The sequence below is a fragment of the Mastomys coucha genome, unplaced genomic scaffold (assembly GCF_008632895.1).
Source record: "Mastomys coucha isolate ucsf_1 unplaced genomic scaffold, UCSF_Mcou_1 pScaffold5, whole genome shotgun sequence".
NCBI classification, from domain to species: domain Eukaryota; kingdom Metazoa; phylum Chordata; class Mammalia; order Rodentia; family Muridae; genus Mastomys; species Mastomys coucha.
Window position 1 is genome coordinate 100,963,690 of NW_022196911.1, and position 26,432 is coordinate 100,990,121.

Genomic DNA, 26,432 nt, shown 5'->3' on the forward strand with positions numbered 1-26,432 from the left:
TTTAAGTTTCAACAGTTAATTTTCATGCTTTTAGGCCTTTAAAATATAGACTTGGAAGGTGTTGGAGGTTGGGGACTTGGGAGGAGCTATAAGAAGGAAAAGGAGAGGAGTGACAATGTAATCATGTCTTAATTAAAATTTACAAAAGTAAAAAACATATTATAGATCAAAATATGTGAATTCATTGAAATTGTCTTTTATTAATAGAACTAGCAGTAATACCTCTGAATGTCCCTGTTGGGAGTGACTTAGTTTAGAAAAAGAAAACTGATAAAGAAAAGATACGAACGTTGCTGAATAGAAATTGAAGGTGAAAGAAATAACCGTAAGGAGAGCTGAAGATGAGGAAGAGAGTAGGCAACTCCATCCAACAGTTCTTAGATTAGAAATAGGGTTAGACTGAAGGCTCAGGGTAGGATCTCATCCTTGTTCTACCACTGCAGTGTCCCGATTCTAAGTCAGATATTTGTTTTATATATTTAAAGTATATTAGTGGATTTGCATTTGGTTTTTAAAATGATTTTTTCATTATAGCTGATGGAAAGGTAGCTCTAAATAGACTTCTGGATCAAGTCAAGCTTCTTAAAAAAGAGGGTGAGTGAAAAATTATCACTAAAATTAGAAATCTTAATCTATACTAATGAGCTGTTTAATATATGTGACATACAGTAGTTTGGCTCTTTGCAATCTGAAAATCAGTATTTATTACACTTTTGACTAGGAACCAAGACTTGTTAACAATGTAGACCACTTTCCAGGTAGCCTAGATGACAAAATAACTACTCATTTAGCTAATGTTTTAATATTGGATTGTTTATTTTCAGTTTGATATTTTATTCAGGCAGTCTTCACTGAGTCTTAAAGTTCTAGGTCCCTCTCTAGGTGTAAGAGATTTAGTGTGGAATAAGATAATGTCCTTGTATTTATGGAACTCACATTTTCTTGATAACTGGGGCAAAAATTAACAGGAAAAAAATGAAAACAGAATGCTATTATAGAAAAGGTGGTATGGCCAACAGCAACAGAGGGCTGGTTTACCTTAGAGTTGGTAGTTACAGAATGGCAGCCTGGTAGAATGCCTGCCTGACAGAGTGATGCCTGAGTTGACGTCTTCAGCCACCTTCCTTTTAAAACTTTGGCCAGGTAGACATTTCATCTACATGAGTTGAATCAAATAAAAATTGCTTCCGATTCTGGTACCAAATCTTGGTTTTACTTGGATAGATTTTGAACCTAGTAATAATAGTATATGGACATTGTTCTTGTACTGTGGAGTTTTCAAAGTTTGTTCTCTTTCCTAAGAGAGAAAAGCCTATGCCACTAGTCTTAACGCCATTTTGGAGAAAATGGGAATGGATTTCTCTGACAAAATGTCTGAAGAACAGGAAAAGTTCTTGGAAGGTAATTGTGAGCACTCTGTGACCCCCTCTCCTCAGGACCTAGGAGAGTGGGTTTATGCCTTCACACTTCTGAAGTTAGAGCTCCCCAAAGACAGTTACCTTAAGAAAATCCTGCCTGAAAATAACAGATTCCATCTAGCTGAAATAAGCCTCACTTTGATGGTATTTGAGGTAGCTCGTGTTTCTTAATTGAAAGTCAAAGACACAAAGCTGTGACTTTATTCCATATTCTGGAAAAGAAAGCTACAAAATGTGAACAAGTGGGTGTCTGTCTCTAGTGGTGCATTTGAACAGAGGGGGAAAAAGAGAAATAGGTAAAAGTACAAATGTAAATATTTTGGGAGTTAGAAATATGAGATTAACAAAGGTCTTCACTGAAGATGAAATCTGGTCATAATCCGTTTAAACAACACTTGTGTGGGGCTGAGGAAACAGCTCTGCTGGCAAAGCACTCCTTACTCAAGCACGAGCCTATGAAGTGTGCATCTGCAATCTCAGTGCTGGGGACTTAGAGACAGGTGAAGTCATGCAGCTCACTGGCCAGCCAGATGGTCATTGGTCAGCTCTAGGCTCAGTGAGAGATCAATCCCTCAATAAATAAGATGGAGGGATTGAAGACACTCTAGGTTGATACACATACAATATGCACATACATACACATACATGGGGAGGGCAAGCATGAACATACTACTGGGGGGAGGAGATTGTGATACCTTTAAATCCTGATTTAGATTGATTTAGTGGAATGGAACAAGGGCTGATTTGGAATTCTGAAAGTTTCCCATATTCTGTTCACAATTAAGAATTTCACTACTAAGTAGTACCCTCAGAGCTCCCAGGGTCTCAACCACCAACCAAGGACTGCACATGGAGGGGTCTGATTGTTCTGGCAGCATGTGTATAGTAGAGGATTGCAAATTCGATCATCAATAGGAGGAGAGGACCTCAGCCCTGTGAAGGTTCTGTGCCCCAGTGTAGGGGAATGCCAGGGCCAGAAAGTGGGAGAGGGCAGGGTGGCAGGCATGGGGAAGTGGGAGGCAACAGGGGTTTGTTTTTGTTGTTTTTGTTTGTTTCTTTGTTTTTTGGAGGGGAAACTGGGAATGGAGAAATTTACATGTAAATAAAGAAAATATCTTAAAAAAAAAAACAAAAAAACAGAATTCCACAGTGTTGAGGGTTTAGCTCCATGGTAGAGCACTTGTCTGGCTACCATAAGGCCCTGGGGTCTATCCTCAAATATGAAAAAAATAATTATCTTGCAGTTTGTAAAGCTCATTGTGGTCTTTGTGATATGTTCCTTTGCCCTACAGTTGATGGGAAGGTTCTGTTTGGTGCGTTATTGAGTGGTAGCGCTGCACACGCCTGTCAAACAGAAGCCCTGGCACTAGACACTGAGTTTCTGGAACCCTCATCTTGGGCCTCTCATACCTACAACTAATTTTTTTTCCAAAATACATTTTCATTTTTATGACTTTTTAAAAAAAACATGAATTTCTAGACATTCATTAAATTTAATTCTCTTTTTTTTTTTTTTGAGTGAAAAAAATCATATTAGAGAGCTCACAAAAAAAACCAGTCAAAATGATGGATTTGGATAAGATTATTTTTTATTTAGTTTTTTGGGTTATTTTTAATTACATGTATGTCTGTGTATGGGTGAGTGCATGTAAGTGCAGGTACCCACAGAGGCCAGAAAAGAACACTGGATCCCTTGGAGCTAGAGTTACAGGTGATAGTGAACTGCCTGATGTGGATGCTGGGAACTGAACTCCAGTCTGTGCAAGAGCAGCAAGCATTCATAATCATTCCTTTACCCCTCCTTTTAAATTCTTAACTCATTGTTCTAATGTCCTATTGTAGTTTAACATTACAGTACTTAGTACAAAAGAGTGTGCATGTTATTTAAAGAGAGCTCATTTCTCATGTTTTTATGGTATGCAAAGGAAATATAGAAATGTGACTATAATAAGAATCATGGTAGTTTCCTATGTTCTGTTTCCCAATTAAAAATTTTGCATTGTCTGTGAATCTCACTGTGATGTCTGTTTTGTTCTTCACCTTACAGTTCAACTTAGCAAACCATTGATGGAAGTTCCACATATTTCAGGTAAGAAGATGCAGGATGGAGGAGATATGAATGCTTTAAATAGATATTCTTGCCAAGAATGTTGGTACATGCCTATAGTCTCAGGACTCAGGGCTGAGGCTAGGAGCTTGAAAGTTTTAGGTTTCCTGAGGCCTAGCTTTCAAACAAAAGTTATATTTATTTGTATGTGTATGAAAATGTGTGTTTATGTGTGTGGATGTGTATGGGCCCATCTGTCAGATAGTGCATGTGGAGGTTAGAGGGCAACATTTGGGAATTGGTTCTGTCCCTCCACTGTGGGGATCTGGAGATCAAACTCAGGTCATCAGGCTTGGACAACAAACTTTTTGCCCACTGAGCCTTCTCACTGGCCCAGGCTGAACGTTATGTGTTAAAAGTTACCTGCCTGGAAAGCTCCGAACAGATGCAATGAAGGCTCCTTCTTCTTCATCACATTTCCTCAGACTCTGAATGTGCAGCTTGTGGACCAGTTAGATGATGGAGAAGGACTTTGGGAGAAGAGTTTTAAAAACACCCAGCAACTTCACAAGGAGCTGTGGCAAAAACCCAGATTTATACAGAATGAAGTATAAGATAACTTCTCTAAGTTGAGATGCTGTGGGCTGTAAGGAAATCACTAAGATGGAAAAGCAGCAGCTGGTTACTTGGACCATAACAGTAAGAGGTCCCAATAACTGTTGGAGCCAGAACTAGAACTGGAGCCAGAGCCAGAGCCAGAGCCTGAGCTGGAGCCGGAGTCGGAGCCGGAGCCAGAGTCAGAGCCGGAGCCGGAGCCCTAGCCAGAGCCAGTGCCGGACCCCGAGCCCGGGCCCGAGCTGGAGCCGGAGGTGGAGCTGGAGCCAGAGCCGGAGCCAGAGCCAGAGCCAGAGCCGGAGCCGGAGCCCCAGCAAGGTTCGACGAACTTCCAAGCACATTGAAAAATGGAAGGGCTGAATCACCAATAGGTTCACAGTGAAAGCAGCTGGAGCTCATGCAGCAGGAGGAGTGCAGGCACCGTGAAGAAGGGAGTAGCAGCAACAGAAATGATATGGCAGCCACAGGAAGTTGTTAAGGATACCTTTCCTAATATGAGAGCAAAGAGATAAGGATGGAACACATGGCTCTGGGAGGCACTATGAACTTACACAAGAGAAATCCCTGCTCCAGTGCCCCAGGATGTACTCCAGCTCCTCTGGGATGGCCACTCTGGTTCCATATGCAGTCTTGGTTATCAACCTACCAACAACTGAGTATACTGGCCAAGTTGTGACAATAGGAGGGACTGGAGTAATTTAGAAGAATATTCCAAGGTGCAGCTCTTGGGGCTGAATTAGCTTCAAACCAAATGATGCCAATGCCAATAAAGGTTCCAACAGCCATTAAGAGAAGCACTCTTTTGGACTAGCCACAATTCTACCCAAGAAAAATGTTAGGTATTCCTCTCAGTAGATGGTTCTCTGCTGTACTACTATAGGGAATATGCCTGGGGACTGTTCATAGGTGTATTCTCTAGATAGTACAGTCAACTAGGAACAGATCTGTCTTAGATAGGGTTACTGTGGTGAAACACCATGACTGTGGAGGAAAGGGTTTATCTCAGCTTACATTTCCACATCACAGTCTGTCATCAAAGGAAGTGAGGAGCTTGGAGGCAGTAGCTGAAGCAGAAGTTGTGGAGAGGTGGTGTTTACCGGCTTGCTCTCCATAGCTTGCTCAGCCTGCTTTCCTATACAACATAAGACCACCTGCCCAGGGTTGGCACCATCCACAGCGAACTGGGCCCTCCCAAATCGATAATTAATCAAGAAAAATGTCTCAAAGGCTTGCTAACAAGCCAATCTCTGGAGAACATTTTCAAAATTGAGAATCCCTCTTCCCAAAAGACAAGCTTGTGGCAAATTTGACAAACAAAACAAAAATCTTGTCAAGTATAAGATTGGCACTAGACACTGAGTCTGCAGGCACCTTGATCTTGGACATCCTATATCCTCAACTAATGTCTTGTTTAGAAATAACTTCTGTTGTCTGTAATTTAAAACATGCATGGCTTGCTAGACATTTTCAAAGCTTCATTTTCTTCCATGAATAAAAACGACCAGATTTGAGAGCTCAGGGAAAACATCAAAATGGTGTGTTTGGAGAAGAGTATTTTTAAGCTCTTACATCACTGATCTAATGGCATAATGTAGCTTTGCATTGTGGTATGTTAATAGAAACAGGATGTATGTACTATTATTTTATGGCATGGCCCTTTCTCATTTGCTTATGGTGTGGAGAAGAATTATAGAAATCCGACCATGGCGAAAATCCTGTCGGTGTCTTATGTTCTGCTTCACAGCTGGGGACTTCTCTTGTGAATTTCCTTGTGGACTTTGTGACTTGTCCTAAGGTTTGATTGTTAACTTAAGAAACCACTGAGCTCTACCTGTTCCAGGCGATAAGTTGATATAAATCTGAGACACTGATGCTTTAAAAATATTTTGTAGGGGGCTGGAAAGATGGCTTAGTGGTTACAAACTCATACTGCTCCCACAGAAAACTCAGGACTGGCTCCCAGTACCCGTATTAGGTTACCCACAATGCCTGTAATTCCACTCCCAGGGAATTCTATGCCTGTGTCCTCTGTGGACATCTATACTCATATGCACAGTATATACACACAAACACACACAATTAAAAAATAATAAAAATTCATTTAAATTACAGTTTTTCTCTGGTCATAACCATGCCTCTAATTCTAACACTTGGGAAGCTGAGGCTGGAAGAGTTCAAGGGTTAGCTAGGTTCTATAGTAAGACCCTGACAGAGACAAACAATGTATACATGTAAATGTGTGTTCCTGTGTCTCCATGTTCATGTGTGTGTGTGTGTGTGTGTGTGTGTGTGTGTGTGTGTGAAACCTAGAGAGCAGCCCTCAGATGTCATTTCTAAAAGCCATTCATCTTGCTTTTTGAGACAGTCTTTCACTGGCCTGCAATTTGCCTGATTTTCTCCTGTTGCTTTGTGAAATTTCTCTTTCTTTAGCTACCATGAATTTGATATAACACATCAGAGGGACTTGCTCGAGCTGAATCCTGCTGCTGACTTTGAACCTTCCCAATTAATTTTTAATTTATTTTCCAGTGCCAGGATTTCTGTTTTGTTGTTCAGAGTTATTTAAATCTCTGTTATGCTTTCTGAATGGTTTTTCTGTTTTCTTAAAGTTCGTCAAATTTCCTTAAAATGGCTGTTTTAAATTCTTCATTTTAGTTTGTACGTATCCATTCCTTTATCCTCCCCCCACCCCCGTGTGTGTGTTGTGTGTGGGGGGGTGCAGGGTGTCAGAGATTGACATCAAGTGTCTTCCTCAATCAGCCTCTAATTCTTTACTTCATTCTTCGAGTGTGGGTCCCTTACTGAACCTGGAGCTCCCCAGTTGGTTAGGTTGGCTGGCTATCAAGCCCAAGGGATATTCCTATTTGTACCCTGAAGGGTTACAAACAAATGGGGGACAGTACACAGCTTTTCTGTGGGTGTTGGGGATCCAAACACAGGTGTCATGCTTGTGCTGTAAGCACCTAATCAAACAGTCCATCCCTAGCACCTATCCTCAGTTTTTGCTGCCTCGTCTTATCCATTAAACTTGACCATGGTTCCCGGCGGTTTTGGAGAATTGGGGAATGCAGCATCATCTCACAATGCCCGTTAAGCTTTTACTCCAATCCTCAAAATTTGGCTTTCCTCCTTCAAATCCTGGCAGGATGCCTGCCTTGCTCCTGTTCAGCACTAAAGTTTCCCAGATTCAGATTTCTGCCAGTCCATACTGGTGTATTGTCACTGTTTCAACACTAGAGACTGCTGTAAGCCCAAGTTTACCCCAAATCGGCAGTTGTTTTTAAGGTTAGATTGGAAGAGAAAAAAAAAATTCCATCCCCAGGTCAGGGTGGCCTAGATGCTTTATATATAACCACCAACCTGTGTTCAGATACTGCAAGAATACTACAAGATTCCCCAGGGCTTGGATTCATTATGCGTGTCTGTTTTTGTTTTGAGACAGGGTTTCTCTGTATAGCCCTGGCTGTCCTGGAACTCACTCTGTGGACCTTGCTGGCCTTGAACTCAGAAATCCGCCTGCCTCTGCCTCCCAAGTGTCGCAATTAAAGGTGTGCTCCCCCACTGCCTGGCACAGGTCTGTTTTTAATCGCCAAAGTAACAAATCATACCCCTCCCACACTTCCCTAAAGCAGGAGTGAGTCTTTTTGTGTAGTACTGCCTCAGAGTTTGGAAAGCAGGAGCTGGGCAGCCTCATGGCTATAAATACTACAGCACTGAATCATGCCGGTTACCCAGAGATTGCTGAAATCAGAGCGGTACAGAGGGAGGAACAAAGTCTATTCTGTTATGACCTGCCTGATGTCCTGATTGTTTACAGGGCTGGAAGCTTCCATAGGTTACTGGGGACAATGCTACGCAAAGTAAAAGTCCATCCAGTTGTGGCATTGGTCTTTGTCTAACAGTTTGGAGGCTTTATCCACAGGTAGGGGACAGGAGCTCGTAAGCTCTGTTCTGTGTTGGGTTTCAGTCACGCTGCACTGAATTCCAAGTTAAAGTCTTATGTTTACTTCTCTGTCCCAGCCCTAGCAATTGGATTCTCTTTAAGGTGCATTAACAAAGGTTTGAGGAAGGGACGGGTGGAAGTATTCACTTGGCTGCTCATGGAGACAGATTCAAAGCTAGGTCCACGACCGCGAGGCCAAGTGGCCATAGGCTCTGTCCAGTCTGAGCTTCCAATCCTGAGGACTGTATGGAGTCTCCTATCCTTAAGTGGGAAGCATCTCTTTTCATGCCGCGCTTCTTAGAATTAGGGAAGGGGTGGTATATCACCTCCTCCTTCCTTCTTCTCACTTGATTTCCTTAGCTCTTGTGAAGGTAGTTTCATGTGTGAATAACTATTCAGACTGGCGATTCTGTAAGAAGATGGATGGCAAGTGTTATTCTGCAGCCATCTTGCTCTGCCTTCTGTTAAATGACTCTTAAATGTCTTTCTGGGCTTCGGATGAAAGAAAAATTAATTCCAATGACATTCAAAATATTCTAGGGAACATATCAGTGAATATCACAGATAAGGAAAGGGAAATGTAGAGTTGCCGAATTTTCCCTCAAAGGAACTTGGCAGTGAGATGTCTTGTCTGTGGGATAGAAATATTGATTGTTTTTTGTTTTTATGATCAAAATTAAACAATACCTGACAATGTCATGGAACTGCTGACATACTGTGCTGCTATATATATGGGCTGAGGGAAATAGAGGGTAAAAATCAGGAAGTAGTTATGAAAAAAAATAGCAGATGGGTGTGTATAAATAGCATACTGAAATTTAACAAACGACAAAGTAAAGTATATATAATCAAAATGGTATGTTAAACAGCAACAACAACAACTACAAACCAAAAATCTTATTTCTCAACCTTCCACTTATCCTGGCTGTGAATAAGGTTCCTGAAAGGTACAACAGCTGAATTCAACTCTGCTCATTAAAGTAATCCAATTTCTTCTGATTTAAAACAGTGGGGCATTTTTCTAGTTGACTTGTTTCACTTCAGGAAGCTCTCTGTGTTCTCTCTCTCTCTCTCTCTCTCTCTCTCTCTCTCTCTCTCTCTCTCTCTTTCTCTCTCTCTCTCTCTGTGTGTGTGTGTGTGTGTGTGTGTGTGTGTGTGTATGTGGGTGCTTATGTACATATGGAGACCAAAGGTCAGTCTTAGGTATTGTTCTTCAGGAGCCATTCACGCTGTGTTTTGAGACAGGGTCTACACCTCAGCATTGTCCTAGGGCTCACCAAGTAGAGAAGTGATCAGTGACTGTGGTTAACATAGCAACAAGTCTAATTTCTGTTATAGTAGAAAATCTGACCTATTTTGACTCAGAAGTAGTTACCAATGTACATCCCACACCTACTGTGTGCTTGGTGGAGTTCTAAGTCTTTTTATGTGAGTGACTTTATCCTTACAGAAGGTCTACCTGTGAGGCAGGTAGGATTAGTGCATTTCATACAATGGAAAAGTGGAAATCAAGTTAGACTACTGAAAAAAAATCCAGTAAGTAATAAATGATAGAGAAAAAAAATACTCAAGCCAATGTGTCCTTGTTCTAGCCACAGTAACTTCTTTCATCTTGATATAATTTTCTACTTCTTCTGGAAATATTGCACTGTTAGAAATAATGCACTGGAAGGGAATTTTATTACTTTCAGAAATTTGCAGCATGTTTATTTTTCCACAATAAGAATTTCTGGGAGTAAGTTTAATTCTAACCATATTGAATATTTTCTTCTTGCAAAAAACTTGTAACTCAGATGCAGAAATGAGAAACGTTTCAGCATTGGTGAGAACTTATGTGTGTATTTCTTTTACCAAGGAGAGATGGTAAATATCAGGGACTTGGACGCCGTGCTCGAGAAGATGGACATCGAACTCACCAAAGGAGAAGCCAAAGAGCTGAAAAGATCCCTCTCAGCTGATGGTGAATAACTTTAGATACAGAAAAATAACGTTTCAAGAGTTCTTGGAGTCTGTATGCTATTATTTCTGGAAACTAGTTAATTTTGCACTGATAAAAAAATTAGTGCAAAATCTCAGAAAATCCAATTATAGAATGAGAGCAAAGGCTGTCTTCATTTTCTAAATCCATATCTAAAATGATGGCATTTGCCTAGCCTGACTCTAAGATCAGCTTCCACATCAGTGAAGGTTTGGGAAGCAGAATAAAGCATTGGGAAGAGAAACAAGTAGAAAGTTAATGGTTCCCCTTTCCACACTTCCCATGTGTTTCTGGGAGCTGCCTCTGACCCCTACCTTGGCATTACCAGGGTTTATCTGAGAACCCCGTGATCTGGTATTGTCCCCTCTCCTTGCTCTTTATTCCTTGTTACTTACTGGAGCTTTCTCTTATCAGATAACAGTGATGGTTTTGGGGTTGACATTTTGTTTCTTCCATTTCCATCCCATTCTCCTAATGTCTGTCTTAGTCACCTCTAATTTCCATTTTTACATACTATCTCTGAAAATCTCATTAATACTTATTCCTTTCCCACTTACATGCAGATAGATTTTATGTAGACCTCTGACATGGGCTTCAGGATGGGAAACACAAAGGGCTGTTAGACATTCCAACTGGATATTCTATGGAAAGGAGTCTGTTGGAGCCTATTTCAAATGAACTTTAATGTTTCCCTGTCTGGTCTACTAGTTCTTCATCACTGCCTCATCCCTGCAGTTGCCTACGTTATTAATGGAACGTGTTTTTTTCTTGACCTTTCATGTCATGAATTATTACCATACATATAAGGGGAAGGTGGAGGGGCCAATATGACAAAGTGTAGCAAAGTATAAAAGTCAAATCTAGATCGTGAGCATAAGTTGTTCATTATAGAACTCTTTTAACCTCTGGGTGAACCTGTAACATCTCAAAATAAATGATTTTTTTGAAATGTATAATTTTGGGCCATCAAGATGGCTCAGTGTATAAAAAGTGTTTGCTGTCAAACCTGATGACCTGAGTTGATTTACAGTAGCCAGGTGGAGAAAATTAACTCCTGAGAGCTGTCTTCTGACTTCTGCACACACAGCACACACACACACAAACATACATACACACACACACATATATGTGCACACGCACACATACACACAGGCAGGTAGGCAGGCAGACAGATAAATCCATAATCTCATAAGCTCCTTTTTAATCTCCTGACCTTTGTCCCTCATTTATACCTACCTTAGTATTCATGTTTGACAGCAGTTAGGATTACCATTGGGTATGAGAGGGAACAAATTGTTTTTAACTTTCTGGACAAAGATCAATGACATTACCAGACCTGAGTCTTCACACAATTAACTTGCATAGATGGTGTTTTATATCATGCTTGCAAGGAAGTATTATAACTCAGAAAGAACACAATTTCTCCAATCCAGAGATCATGGTTCATTGGCCAAGGGCCAGTTTATCAACATAAAATCAATCCTTGAGATTGAAGGATCATGCAATTGAAGTTAACCTAAATAATGATGTATGATATCAAACTTTAGCTAGTTCCTGTCATTACTTAAAATCCATTTACTTGAATGTTATCTTACAGCTAAGGGGATGATTGATCTGGACTCACTGGTGAATGTGCTACAAGTTAATACAGGTCAGTGAAAAGTAAAGTTAAGACTAATTCTTTACACTAAGTTATAGTTCATATGATAAATATTTTATTGAGGCATGGCATAACATTATTAATATGCACATGTGACCAGCTTAAGATGAATTTATCCATATTCCTGGTTAACCTTCACTTAGATTATGAGTATTAATTAAAAACGTAGAAGATTCTGGTCTCACTTCATAGACATTCCCCTTTGCTATTTGGAGGTGATTACAGTTGACCCTCATACCCATAGTTTCTACACACTAATTCAATCATTTGATTATAGGTTTTAGGATAACAAATTCATTTGTGTTGAAAGTACAGATTTTTTAGTGCCTCAATATTCTTTTCCATACTAATATTCTCTTTATTTCACATATAATTTACATTTTACTAGGCATTACCAATATTGTAGAGTTGTTTGAAGTTAGTTATATGTAAATGCTGTATCATCTTACATAAAGGCTTAAAGGCCCAGATTTTTATTATATTTAAAAATATCACTTATTTTGACTAAGATATAATAATTGTGTTTATTCATGATAAGTTGGTACTTCAACACATGTATACAAAATGTACTGATCAAATCAAGGTAATTAACATTCCAATCTCTTTGATTTCTTTTTATTTGAAACTTTCTGATTCTTCTTGTTCTTCATAAAATATGAAATAGGCTATTGAAAACTATAGACACCCCAGTGTGGAACACTGGAATTTATTCATTATATTTCTGTCTTGATACCACGATTAAACCTCTTATCATCCTTCCCCTGCCATGATTTGTGACTAGTAATCACTATTGTACACTCAAGTGAATGTTTTAAAAGCTTACACTTATAAAATGACATGAAGGATTTTATTTTCTAATTTTACTTAATGTAATGTCCTCCAGTTCCATGCAGCTTGCTACAATACAACCGTATTTCATTCTTCATGCCCACTAGTTCTCTGTTCTGTATACATGTCCCATTTCTTTATCCTTTCGCCTGGTTTGTTTTCATACCTTGGCTGTTTTGAATAGAACTGCAACCAGAAGAAGCATGAACACCTTCTTGAAACAATGATCTCAGCTCTTCAAATGTGCACCTGGATTTGTATGTGCACCTGGATTTGTATGTGCACCTGGATTTGTATGTGCACCTGGATTTGTATGTGCACCTGGATTTGTATGTGCACCTGGATTTGTATGTGCACCTGGATTTGTATGTGCACCTGGATTTGTATGTGCACCTGGATTTGTATGTGCACCTGGATTTGTATGTGCACCTGGATTTGTATGCCAGTACTCTGCTACCTTGGTTGCCATAGCTCTGTAGCATGTCTTAAAAGTAGGTGTTGTAATGTATCAGACTTTATTTTTTTATGTTTAAAATTGCTAGGCTAATTGTGGTCTATTTTGTTTCCAGCACATTTTAGTTTTTATTTAAATTCTGTGAAAAATGCCATTGATATTTTGATGGAGATTGCCCCAAATCTATAGATCTCTTTAAGTGATATGAACATTTTACAGTCTTATTATGTCTTCTAATGTATGCACATAAAAGGCATTTTCCTTTCCTTTTTCTTTTTTCTTTTTCTTTTTTTCAGTTTCCTATATCAATGTTTGATGATTTTCACTGTAGAGGCCTTGCATTTCCTTGGTTAAACTTATTCCCACACTGACTCTATCACTATGAGTGGAACTGCTTTCATAATTGACTTTTCAGAAATATTGATAATGTATGAAAAATGCTATTGATTTTTTGTATATTGGTTATGTATCCCCTAACTCGGCTTAATAAAAAACAATTCATTTATTGTTTCTAATAATCCTTAGCATTGTCTTTAGGCTTTTCTGCACATAGAATTTTATTACCTGCAAACAAGGATGATTTGATTTCAATACTCCTAGTTGTAAGATTTTTACTTTTTCTCTTGTAAAAGTATGACTTTCTCTTGTAAAAGTCATATAAGATATTTTATTATATTGTAATATACCTAGATTTTGAGATATTCTGATGTATAAAATTAAAATAGAAAACTTTTTTTTTCTTGACCAGAGAGTTTGTGTTTAATTATGTTAGAGATGAAACATTTCTATATGGGATTTTTAAAGTACCAGTTCAGTAAAAATAATAAACATAAGACTCCATGCTGTGGATCTCTTGTCTCACTAACATTGCTATAGCATAGCTATATAGACTATCAATATATTTTATACCACTTCCATCATTGTCAAATAGTGTTTCATTAGGATTTTATTCCTTTGTTATCAATAGTGAAATTACTTGTACAATAATAATAATAGTCTTACTAGTATTTTAGTATCTGTTGGAATGGTAGTGATGTCTCCTTTGACACTAGTGATAATTTTTGTTTGGGTTTTCCTTAACTGTCTCTTTTCTTTGTCATTTGGTACAGGTATTTACCAGTTTTGCTTTTCTTTCCAATACTCAACTTTGAGCAATATCAATTCTTCCTGCTTAAAATTTCTTTAATCCTTTCTTTTGTCTTATTATCTATTTTTTACTATTTTTAGGGGAGAATAAGATGACTGTGTTTTGTTTTTTAAGATAAAATCTAGGTTATTTGTCTTTTCATCTTTTTTAGTATATACATTTAAGACTAGTTTTTCTCAACATGTCTTTGCTTTATTCCACAGTTCTAATTGTGATTAAATTAAATACGTATGCTCATTTCCACTTAGAATATATTTGACACATGGTTTATTTAGAAATATACTCCTTACTTTTAAAGCATATGGACATTTTCATAAATCATTCACTCTTGGTTTTTACTCTAATCACGTATACCAAATTTATACCAATTTTACAAATACTCTTTAAGTAACTTGATTTCAAGTGTGAGATATTTTATATTTATCATTATGGTGGCAAATTTTCTAAAATTAAAATGATTCTCTGTATCTGCAACTTAATGTTTATTATTTAACAAGTTGTTGTGCCTTAACTTGTCCTTCATCATTTGGGATTATAATTAAGAAAACATTTCCTATTTCTCTATTTTTCCTTGGAGGAAGAGAAATTGATATCAGTGACATGGAAAATGTCATAAAAGATGTGGAGAGAGAGAGAACACCTAGAGAACAGCTGGAGCGTGAGAAGTCATTTCCATCTCATGGTGAACATTTCTAAAATTAACTTTCAAGATAGTTGATATGCCTTCAAAAGAGTTAGAGTAGTCATCAAGGCTGTTATTCAGCATTACCCATGCTTGTAAAGTTATAAGGGAGTTGTGATTACATCCTTACAAATTTGCATTAGCCAATAGTAATATATATGTATGCTATGTATACATAATTAAACTTTGGTAATTATGTAACTTTATAAATAAGAAATATAATAGTAAATATCTGCAATAGCTAACTTTCTTATTTAGAAATAAACTGTCACTTAAAATACACACATGCCTTTTCCAATCCTAAATCTTGCTGTCAGGGATAAGGAATGCTGATGATTATCTTTCATTCCATTGGGGTGACTGGGTTAAGATCTATGGGGAAGTGGAAGGAGGAAGGGTATACATATGATTCTGGGGCTTTTTTATACCTCTTTTGCTTCCAAGTAATGACAGGGTATTTCTATGCCAGCTCTAGCCCAGTTTTAGCTCCTGAGTAAATGACACGGAGACCTAATAAATTTATTAACAAGCTAAAGGCACTATGTTGAGCAGATACTCATCTATTCTAACCCTCTAAGGATGCCTACTCCTTAGCCACATGGTCCTTTACCTGCAGAGTCTTGTCGTGTCTTGCTTTTGTTCTATGTATATCCTCATGGCTGTTCTCTCATTGCAGCATCATGGTGAATCCTCCTGGACCTTCTTCTCTTTCTCTTCCTCCACCCCACTCCTTCTTTGCTTGGGTTCCCCAGTCTGTGATAGAAAGTTCTGCCCTAATCTCTTTTCCCAACTATAGGCTGAACCAACTCTTTACTAACCAATCGTAGGTGATGGAAAAGAATTTTTAAATGTCATTGAGACAGGAAGAACTCCAAATATCATGACAATGACAATGTCAGGACTGTAACCAGATTTCTGGGTACAACAATCAGCATGTGAATACACAGTACAAAGCCCATCCCCTAACAGGAGGGAGATGTGTAAATAAAGGAAAGGGGGTTGTAGTAGGAAAACAGTGAAACTAGAAGTGTTATTGTTAAGTCTATTTGGTATTAATAACTGTCTCAGGCACTAAAGAATTGACACATCATAGTAAGAGTTTTGTCTGTATATTATTTTGAGATGGGCCCATTCTGGGAATAAAGTAATTTTATGGTTTGCATTTGTGAGCATAAGATAGTTCGTTTACTTTAACATAATAGCCATTTTCAGCCATCATTTAGGATATGTATTTCCCAATAGTTAATGGAAATATATAACAATAGGTTGCCACACATAATAGGTTGTGTGAAAGCTATTGAAAATGAAGGAAATACAAATCAAGAGCTTGGATTAGAGCTGGAGTGATGGCTCAGTGGATAACAACACTGGCTACTCTTCAGGAGGACCTAGGTTCAATTCTTAGCACCCACATCATAGCTCACAAACACCCGTAACTCTAGTTCCAGGAGGTCTGATACCTTCTTTTGACCTCCACAGGCACTGGGCACATAATTGGCACACAGATATACATGAAAACGAAACACTCATGCATATAAAATAAAATAAGAAGCAAATTAGTGGAAGTGCTTTTGTTTTGTTTTCTTCCTTTCTTGTTAATTTTACTCATGTCAATTTCATATATATGTATATATATAATTAATTTTAATGACAGTGCTAGATATATATACTAATTAAGTTCATCTGATTTTTAAAAGATGTCCTATGTATTTTAGGTTTACTTTAATGTCAGCAGCAAAAGTAACAAAACTAAAACAGGCATCAAATTTTTAGAGAAGCTCATGGCTTGAGATTTGGTGGCCAAATGAATAATAATGAATGTTTAATTATCTATGTTAAAACGTTTAGATTTGGTATTCAACTGCTATATATAATCTTAATTATTTCTTAATTCTCTTTTAACCTGTATTTTCTCACATGCTTATCTTCAGTATTTCATAAAGGCAAATAGATTGATTTTAGTTTAGTAACAATTCCCTCTAACTCTGAAGGACTTTGTTTGGGACATCTTTTTATGATGACATGGATAACCATGGTATATAGAGATTTATGATTAGTTTATTTTGACTCGTATTTCACTTCCTCTGGCCTCTGTCTTTTGTATGGATGCAAGTTGATGTCCGTAATCTTGACAGTCTACTTGGAAACATGGCATTCAAATTGATTCCTGAGGAACTTCCTGAGTCAGCTGCAAAGTTAGCAGTGCATAGTAAGTGATTCCACAGCATTGTATCCTCAAGAGAATTTGGAGCTGAAAGCTCATGCTTTTTATAGTGTTCATTTAGTTTTGTTAAGAATAACCTTTTCCTTTTAATTTAGTAATGCAAAGTGATTTTTTAAAAGATGTATTTATTAATTATATGTAAGTACACAGTAACTGTCTTCAGACACTCCAGAACAGGGCATCAGATCTCGTTACAGATGGTTGTGTGCTGGGATTTGAACTCAGGACCTTTGGAAGAGCAGTCAATGCTCTTAACCACTGAGCCATCTCTCTAGCCCTGTAAAGTGTTTTTTTTTTTTTTTTTAAATCATTCATCCATTCATTCATCAAATTTTTACTGGGCACTTAATAATCATGTTTACTTATATTTGCATAGTACTTGCATTATATTAGAATTAAAGTTAACTAATCTAGAGATGATGATTAAAATGTCTAGAAGATTGTATATAGGGTACATCCAAATACTCTGCTATGTCCTCTAAGGGGGTTGAGCATCCATCCCTGTGTTTTGTTTTCTGCTGCTAGTCCTAGAACCAATCATCTGTGAAACAACTGGATTTACAGCTACATGGTCTTTTGCTTCACCCTTAAATTACAAGTTATTCTAGAATTCAAGAGATGCCTTCAAGATCCAGTGGACATACTGAAAGGCTGAGTCTCTATAGTAACAGTAAAGTGTGTGTGTGCGTGTGTGTGTGTGTGTGTGTGTGTGTGTGTGTGTGTGTGTGTGTGTCTTAGACGAATTTGTGCCTATGCACAATATTTCCAAAAGTATTTCTTTTGCTTTGAAGGAAGAGATGTCGACACGAAAAGCATTTCTAAATACAAGGAATCAGAACCTGAAATTCAGGAACCCTCAGAATTGGTGGATAATCTGTCAATTGAAGGTGAGAATATTAAATAGCAAGTCATGTTCTTCAGAGGAATTTATATGTTCATTTAGAATGTTTTCTACAACTCTATTCTTTCTTATTTTTAAATAGCTAACCTACTGGCTGAATTTCAAGTTTATTGTTTGTTTTTATTTTTGTGACTTTTCATACATGATTAGCATATATTTTTGTCATATCTACCCCACCTTTGCGCATCCTCTCCTATGTGCCTTCCACAACCTTCTCTCAAATTGATGTATTTTAATATATATGTGAATATATGTATATATGTATACATGTATATATGTGTGTGTGTGTAGCTGGACTCAGTCATACATACACACACACACACACACACACATATATGTATATGTATATATATATATATATATATATATATATATATATATATATATATATATATATATATTGTATTGTCTTTATGTACCTGGATGTAGAGTTGACTACTTGGGCATATGTAGCATATAGGGGGCTTGTCCTTGAAGAAAAATGAGTGTCTCCCCTTATCACCTAACTGCTTAAAGCTCTTCTCTTTGCCCATTTGTGGCTGGAATGTAGATTGGTATGTTTTGTGCAAGGACCATATTGTGGGAAGTTTCATGAGTTCAACATCCCTGCCATATCCAGAAGACACTATTTCACAATAGTCCTCTTGGTCCTGTGGCTCTGAAAATCTTTCTTCTTCCTCTCCTGTCATATTTCCTGAGCCTTGGATATAAGGATTACATTATCAATGTCCCACTTGGGAATAGGCACTCAACAGTTACTTATTCTCTGCACTTGGATTCATTATGGTTCTCTGTAATACAGTCTGTCTGCTCTAAAATAAAATAAGCTTCTTTGATAGGAGAGTGAGGGCTCTCCTAATATATGGATATAAGATAAGCAGTTTGAAGGCAGTTGGAACCTGTGTCTGGTTTTAACATGGTTTAACCATGCATTTTAACATGGTTGTAGGAGTGTCTCCTCTAGAGCCTTGGGCCTCTTCAGCCTCAGATTCTTGGCTAGTTTTGTAGTCCCAGATATAAGTTCCTCCCTATCATATGGACTTTAAGACCAATAAGACAGCTGCTGGTTACTTATGAAATTTTAATGCCATGGTTGCAGCCATGGGCACTTTCTCCATAGACCAGTCACTATGACAGTTGGAAGGATACGTGACTGGGTAAGACTGTTAATAACATTTCTCTCTCAGCAGCTTTGGTAGCACCCTAAAAGCATCACTACTAAAAGTTCCATCAGTGAGAAGGCTTCTGAGTCAGTACCTGCTTGATTTCCCCCAAGTCCTCTAAAATGCAATCCTATTTCCCACTTAAGCAGAGAATCACTCAAAGAAAACTTTAGGAGGATTACTATTTTGCTTTTTCCTTAAGAAATGCTAAGAAATGGATACTTTTAGTTTGAGAAATCCCGCATACCTGAGAAAGAATGGACATTAACTCATTGTATTGGTGAACTCACTGCATCCGGGGTTATCTAATCAAGAGTGGATCTGTTACTATTCCATCATGCTTGTAGGGGGCATTATGAGGCCCTGCCCCTCACTGAAGAAAGACTGTGGGTAGTTGATAGGTACTGGGGCAGGGGTTATCATTTTTCTCAGTAGTGAAGTCACTGATAAGTTGTTCATGTCCCAGTAACTAAACTCATGCAAACAACCTTAGTTAGATTCAGTGGGGAAAGAATGTGAAAGTGGGGAGAGTTTCTGTGATGGTTTTTGTAGAGGAGACTGTAAATTTCATGGGTTTGGGATGAGAAGGCCCAAACCTCAATGCATACTGCATGAAATTGTCAAAGAATAAGGGAATCACTGGTTCTTAGTTTTTAATCCATTGAGAGCCCCAAAGTTTAAAGTAAGATTAAATGGGGCAAGGAGGTATGGGAAAAAAATGAGATCAAGAGCATGGACGGAAATTCAGCACGCTGGAGTCTTTCTGTCTCTGAAAGGACAGCTTCCTGAGTAAATCTGCACACTATAGGTGAGACGTTGTTTGTGTCGTATATGGGGCCAAAAGATTTACCCCACTAAGTTTAATATGGGTGTCTTAGTTGGGGTTTGACTGCTGTTAACAGACACCATGACCAAGGCAAGTCTTAGAAGGACAACATTTAATTGGGGCTGACTTACAGGTTCAGAGGTTCAGTCCATTATCACCAAGGTAGGAGCATGGCAGTATCCAGGCAGGCATTGTTCAGGAGGATCTGAGAATAATGGCTTCCAGACAGCTAGGACTGGGGTGTAAAAGCCCATACCCACAGTAACACACCTACTCCAACAAGGTCACACACACACCTCTTAATAGGGCCACTCCCTGGGCCAAGCATATACAAACCATCACAATGGGTAATACGAAGGCTCTTAAAGATCAGTGAAAGCTGTAAGACATTAAAATTTCTTCCTAACTACACTACCTCTGTATCCAGAGGGTGTATTTATGTTTCCTTTTATCCATTCTAACTCTATAGAAGATCTGCATAATAGACAAAGTAGTATTTGGTAAGAAATTTGACTCAGGAAACAACAAAATCAATGTCAAAAAAGAAAATTAAGTCTTACTGTATAGGATCTGCAGTTGTCATTTATCTCTACTGCTCCCTTTCAATGGTAACTAATCAGTCTCCTGTAGAACACTGCCTGCCCTGCTCATTTAGAAAAGAGCCTTTTGTTCAAACTCCATTACGTACACCGATTCAACTTTTGAAGTGTTCAATTTAGCTGTGATCTTTGTGCTAAACCTAGGTTACTAGGTCACAATTAAGCCATTCATTTTTTTTTTAAGTTTTATTCTACTTGGTTCCTAAGGGAGAAATGATCAGACTGCCTACACCTCTGCTAGGATGATATTGAGTCTCACACAGAAAAGGAATGCAAAGATCTCTGCCTAGCCTGTAGTTAATAGACATTTACTATAGTATTGAGCCCTGGTCAGCCTTATAAAATCATGAAAAGAATCTATAAAGCTACAAATTCATTACCTCCAAATCCTTCAAAAATATGCTATCTTAAAGACTTTATATTTGTTCATCTATATGTGTCATCTATATGTGGCTATCTTAAAGAATTCCATTGATCAACCTGCCTGTCTCTATACCAATACCAGTTTTTATCACTATTGCTCTGTAGTACAGCTTGTGGTCAGGGATGGTGATTTCTCCAGAAGTTCTTATTATTGTTCAGGATTATTTTGGCTATCCTGGGTTTTTTGTTTTTTCATATGAAGTTGAGAATTGTTCTTTCAAGGTTTGCAAAAAAAAAAAAAAAGTGTTGGGATTTTGATGAGGATTGCATTGAATCTGTAGATTGCTTTTAGTAAAATGGCCATTTTCATTATATTAATCCTACTGATTCATGAGAAGATCCATCTTCTGATATCTTCTTCAATTTCTTTCTTCAGGGACTTGAAGTTCTTGTCAGACAGATCTTTCACTTGGTTGGTTAGAGATACACTAAGGTATTTTATATTATTTGTGGCTATTGTGAAGGGCATTGTTTCCCTAACTTATTTCTCTGCTCATTTATCATTTGTATAAAGGAGGTCTACTGATTTCTTTGGGTTAATTTTATATCTAGCCACTTTGCTGAAGTTGTTCATCAGCTGTAAGCATTCTCTGGGAGAATTTTGGAGATTGCTTATGTATACTATCATCCGTGAATAGTGATACCGTGACTTCTTCCTTTCCAATTTGTATCCCCTTGATCTCCTTTTGTTGTTTTATTGCTTTAGCTAGAATTTCAGGTACTACGTTGAATAGGTAGACAGAGAGTGGGCAGCTTTGTCTTGTCTCTGATTTTACTTGAATTGCTTTAAGTTTCTCTCCATTTAATTTAATGTTAACCATTGGCTTGCTGTTGATTGCCCTTATTATGTTTAGGTGTGTGCCTTGAATCCCTGATCTCTCTAAGACTTTTAACATGAACGGGCATTGTATTTTGTCAGAGGCTTTTTCAACATATAATGAAATGATCATGCGATTTTTTTTCTTTCAGTTTGTTTACATAGTGGATTACATTGATGGATTTTTTTTTATATTGAACCGCCCTTTTGTCAAAGATCAAGTGACCATAGGTGTGTGGGTTCATTTCTGGGTCTTCAATTCTATTCCATTATCCACCTGCCTGTCACTGTACCAATACCATGCAGTTTTTATCACAATTGCTCTGTAGTACATCTTAAGTCAGGGATGGTGATTCCACCAGAAGTTCTTTTATTGATGAGAATAGTTTTTGCTATCCTAGGTTTTTTTGTTATTTCAGATGAATTTGCAAATTGCTCTTTCCAACTCTGTGAAGAATTGAGTTGGAATTTTGATGGGGATTGCATTGAATCTGTAGATTGCTTTCAGCAAGATGGCCATTTTTACTATATTAATCCTGCCAATCCATGAGCATGGGAGATCTTTCCATCTTCCTTAATTTCTTTCTTCAAAGGCTTGAAGTTTTTGTCATACAGATATTTCATTTGCTTAGGTAGAGTCACACCAAGATATTTTACATTATTTGTGACTATTGTGAAGGGTGTTGTTTCCCTAATTTCTTTCTCAGCCTGTTTATCCTTTGTGTAGAGGAAGGCCACTGATTTACTTGAGTTAATTTTATATCCAGCTACTTTGCTGAAGTTGCTTATCAGCTTTAGGAGTTCTCTGGTGGAATTTTTGGGCTCACTTAAGTATACTATCATATCATCAGCAAATAGTGATAATTGACATCTTCCTTTCCAATTTGTATCCCTTTGATCTCCTTTTATTGTCTAATTGCTATGGCTAAGACTTCAAGTATAATATTGAATAGGTAGGGAGAGAGTGGGCAGCCTTGTCTAGTCCCTGATTTTAGTGGGATTGCTTCAAATTTCTCTCCATTTAGTTTGATGTTGGCTACTGGTTTTCTGTATATTGCTTTTACTATGTTTAACTATGGGCCTTGAATTCCAGATCTTTCCAAGAATTTTATCCTGAAGGGATGTTGGATTTTGTCAAATGCTTTCTCAGCATCTAATGAGATGATCATATGGTTTTTTTTTCTTTGAGTTTGTTTACATAGTGAATTACATTGATGGATTTCCATATATTGAGCCATCCCTGCATCCCTGGGATGAAGCCTACTTGATCATGATGGATGATCATTTTGATGTGTTCTTGGATTCAGTTTGCAAGAATTTTATTGAGTATTTTTGCATCGATATTCATAAGGGAAATTGGCCTGAAGTTTTATTTGTTAGGTCTTTGTATGGTTTAGGTATCAGAGTAATTGTGGCTTCATAGAACAAATTGAGTAGAGTACCTTCTGTTTATATTTTATGGAATAGTTTGAAGAGTGTTGGTATTAGGTCTTCTTTGAAGATCTCATAAAACTCTGCACTAAACCTATCTGGTCCTGGGCTTTTTTTGGTTGGGAGACAATTAATGACTGTTTCTATTTGTTAGGGGATATGGGACTGTTTAGATCATTTATCTGATCTTGATTTAATTTTGGTACCTGGTATCTGTCTAGAAAAGTGTCCGTTTCATCCAGGTTTTCCAGTTTTGTTGCGTATAGGCTTTTGTAGTAAGATCTGATGATTTTTTGGATTTCCTCAGTTTCTGTTATGTCTCCCTTTTCATTTCTAATTTTGTTAATTAGGATACTGTCTTTGTGCCCTCCAGTTAGTCTGGCTAAGGTTTTATCTATTTTGTTAATTTTCTCAAAGAACAAGCTCCTGGTTTGGTTGATTCTTTGTATAGTTCTTTTTGTTTCCACTTGGTTGATTTCAGCCCTGAGTTTGATTATTTCCTGCCTTTGACTCCTCTTGGGTGAATTTGCTTCTTTTTGTTCTAGAGCTTTCAGATGTGCTGTCAAACTGCTAGTGTATGCTCTCTCTAGTTTCTTTTTGGAGGCACTCAAAGCTATGAGTTTTCCTCTTAGAACTCCTTTTATTGTGTCCCATAAGATTGGGTATATTGTGGCTTCATTTTCATTAAACTCTAAAAAGTCTTTAATTTCTTTCTTTCTTTCTTCCTTGACCAATTTATCATTGAGTAGAATGTTGTTCAGCTTCCACGTGTATGTGGGCTTCCTTTGTTTATGTTATTATTGAGGACCAGCCTTAGCATTCCTGGTATGAAGCCTACTTGATTGTGGTGAATAATGTTTTTGATGTGTTCTTGGATTTGCTTTGCAATAATTTTATTGAATATTTTTGTGTCAATGTTCATAAGCGAAATTGGTCTGAAGTTCTCTTTCTTTGTTGAGCCTTTGTGTGGTTTAGGTATCAGGGTAACTGTGGTCTCATAGAATGAATTAGGTAGTCATTCTTCTGTTTCTATTTTGTGGAATAGTTTGAGAAGTGTTGGTATTAGCTCTTCTTTGAAAGTCTGGTAGAATTCTTCAGTAAAACTATCTGGCTTTATTTGGTTGGGAGACTTTTAATGACTGCTTCTATCTCCTTAGTGGTTATGGACTGTTTAAATAGTTTAGATAGATAGCTTTGATATGTTGTATCAGTCTAGAAAATCATCTGTTTCATTTAGATTTCCAATTTAGTGGAGTACAAGCTTTTGAAGTAAGACCTGTTTTGAATTTCCTTAGTTTCTGTTGTCTCCTTTTTCATTTCTAATTTTGTTAATTTAGATAGTTTCTGTGTCTTTTAGTTGGTTTGACTGTGGGTTTGTTTATCTTGTTGATTTTTTTCAAAGAACTAGCTCTTGGTTTTGTTGATTCTTTGTATTGTTCTTTTTTCTAATTAATTAATTTCACACTGAGTTTGACTATTTTCTGCCATCTACTCTCTTGGGTGTTTACTTCTTTTTGTTCTGGAGCTTTCAGTCATGTTGCTAAATTGCTAGTATGACATCTATCCAATTTCTTCAGTGCTATGAATTTTCCTCTTAACACTGCTTTCATTGTGCCCCATAAGTTTGGGTATGTTGTGCCTTTATTTTCATTGGAGTCTAGAAAGTCTTTAATTTCTTTCTGAACAAATAGAGATTTTGCTTTGAGCTTGATTATATGATCAGTTTTTAAGAAGGTTCCATTAGGTGCTAAGAAGAAAGTATATTCTTTTGTTTTGGGGTGAAAAGTTCTATAGATAGATATCTGTTAAATCTGTTTGGTTCATAACATCTGTTACTTTTATCATTTCTCTGTTTAGTTTCTGTTTTGATGACCTGCCCATTGGTGAGAGAGGGGTGTTGAAGTTCCCTACTATTATTGTGTGTGGTTCAGAGTGTGATTTGAGGTTTAGTGGTTTCTTTTACAAATATGGGTATCCTTGCATTTGGGGCATAAATGTTCAGAGTTGAGAGGTCAATTTGGTGGATTTTTCCTTTGATGAGTATAAAGTGTCCTTTCCCATCTCTTTTTGATAACTTTTGGTTGGAAGTATATTTTATTAGGCATTAGAATGATTACTCTAGCCTGTATCTTGGGTTCATTTGCTTGGAAAACCTTTTTCCAGCTCTTTACTCTGAGGTAGTGTCTATCTTTGTTGCTGAGGTGTATTTTTTATATATAGTAAAATGATGTGTAGTGTCCGACCAGAGGATCTACACGGTTGTGGGTTGCTTTGAACTGGAGATTGGACCTGACCTGTGGGATAAATGGGTCGAGAAACAAAGAGATGGACGCCAAGAAAATGTATCAAAGAGTGCTTTACTTGGGGTGAAATGGGTTTTTATAGCAGGCACCAAAAATGAAACCACAACATTCAAACTTAGCACAATGCATAACATAAACACAGTAGCAGATGAAAGGATGCTATTTCTCAGCAGCAATTCTCAGGTGGTCTGTTTAAGCAGGCAGTCTATTTATGGTGCAAGAACTTCAAACAGTAGGCTTAGAAGTTAGCTGTAAGTCCGTCTCTGATTTCAGGAGGAGCTGCAGTGGGCTATAGTCTTGCACCACAGGTGGCCGGCTTCAGCCGGGGACTGTCAGTTTGCTTCCAAGTCTCAGAGCTCAGGCAGAGAAATGCTGTTTGTTTGTTGCAGCATTCGGGCAGAACGAAGGGAGCCAACAATGATGGGTCTTGTTTAGGTATCCAGTCTGTTAGCCTATGTCTTTTTATTGGTGAATTGAGTCTACTGATGTTGAGAGATATTAATTACCAATGATTTAGTTCCTGTCATTTTGATGTTGGAGGTGTTACTGTGTGTGTGTGTGTGTGTGTGTGTGTGTGTGTGTATAATTCTCTTCTTTTGGTTTTGTAATTTGTGTGTGTGTGTGTGTGTGTGTGTATTTTCTTGGATATAGTTACCTTCCTTGTGTTGTATGACTGGTTTAGTAGAAAAATATTATTTAAACTTGGTTTTGCAATGGAATGTCTTGGTTTCTCTATCAGTGGTGATTAAGAGTTTATCTAGGTATAGTAGTCTGGGCTGTCTCTTAGGGTCTTCAAGACATCTGTCTAGGATTGTCTGGCTTTTAGAATCTCTGTTGAGAAGTCAGGTATAAGTCCGATAGGTCTGCCCTTATATATTACTTGGCCTTTTTCCCTTGCAGTTTTTAATATTCTTTCTTTGTTCTCTACATTTAGTGTTTTATTATTATGTGCCTAGAAGATTTTCTTTTCTGG

At 37.6% G+C, this 26,432-nt stretch overlaps 1 protein-coding gene across 2 annotated transcripts in view; it reads left to right on the top strand.

Annotated features, from left to right (window-relative positions):
* The first annotated feature begins 540 nt into the window (after positions 1 to 540).
* The window catches only part of Efcab3 (EF-hand calcium binding domain 3), a 316,604-nt gene continuing 290,712 nt past the window's right edge, over positions 541 to 26,432 (top strand). For both annotated transcript variants that reach the window (XM_031352655.1, XM_031352656.1), the window contains exons 1-8: positions 541 to 594; positions 1,303 to 1,401; positions 3,466 to 3,507; positions 9,879 to 9,983; positions 11,599 to 11,652; positions 14,668 to 14,772; positions 16,886 to 16,981; positions 17,788 to 17,883. In XM_031352655.1, the coding sequence (XP_031208515.1) occupies positions 1,347 to 1,401; positions 3,466 to 3,507; positions 9,879 to 9,983; positions 11,599 to 11,652; positions 14,668 to 14,772; positions 16,886 to 16,981; positions 17,788 to 17,883 (553 nt within the window). In that variant the 5' untranslated portion in view covers positions 541 to 594; positions 1,303 to 1,346. The remainder of the gene's footprint in view (positions 595 to 1,302; positions 1,402 to 3,465; positions 3,508 to 9,878; positions 9,984 to 11,598; positions 11,653 to 14,667; positions 14,773 to 16,885; positions 16,982 to 17,787; positions 17,884 to 26,432) is intronic.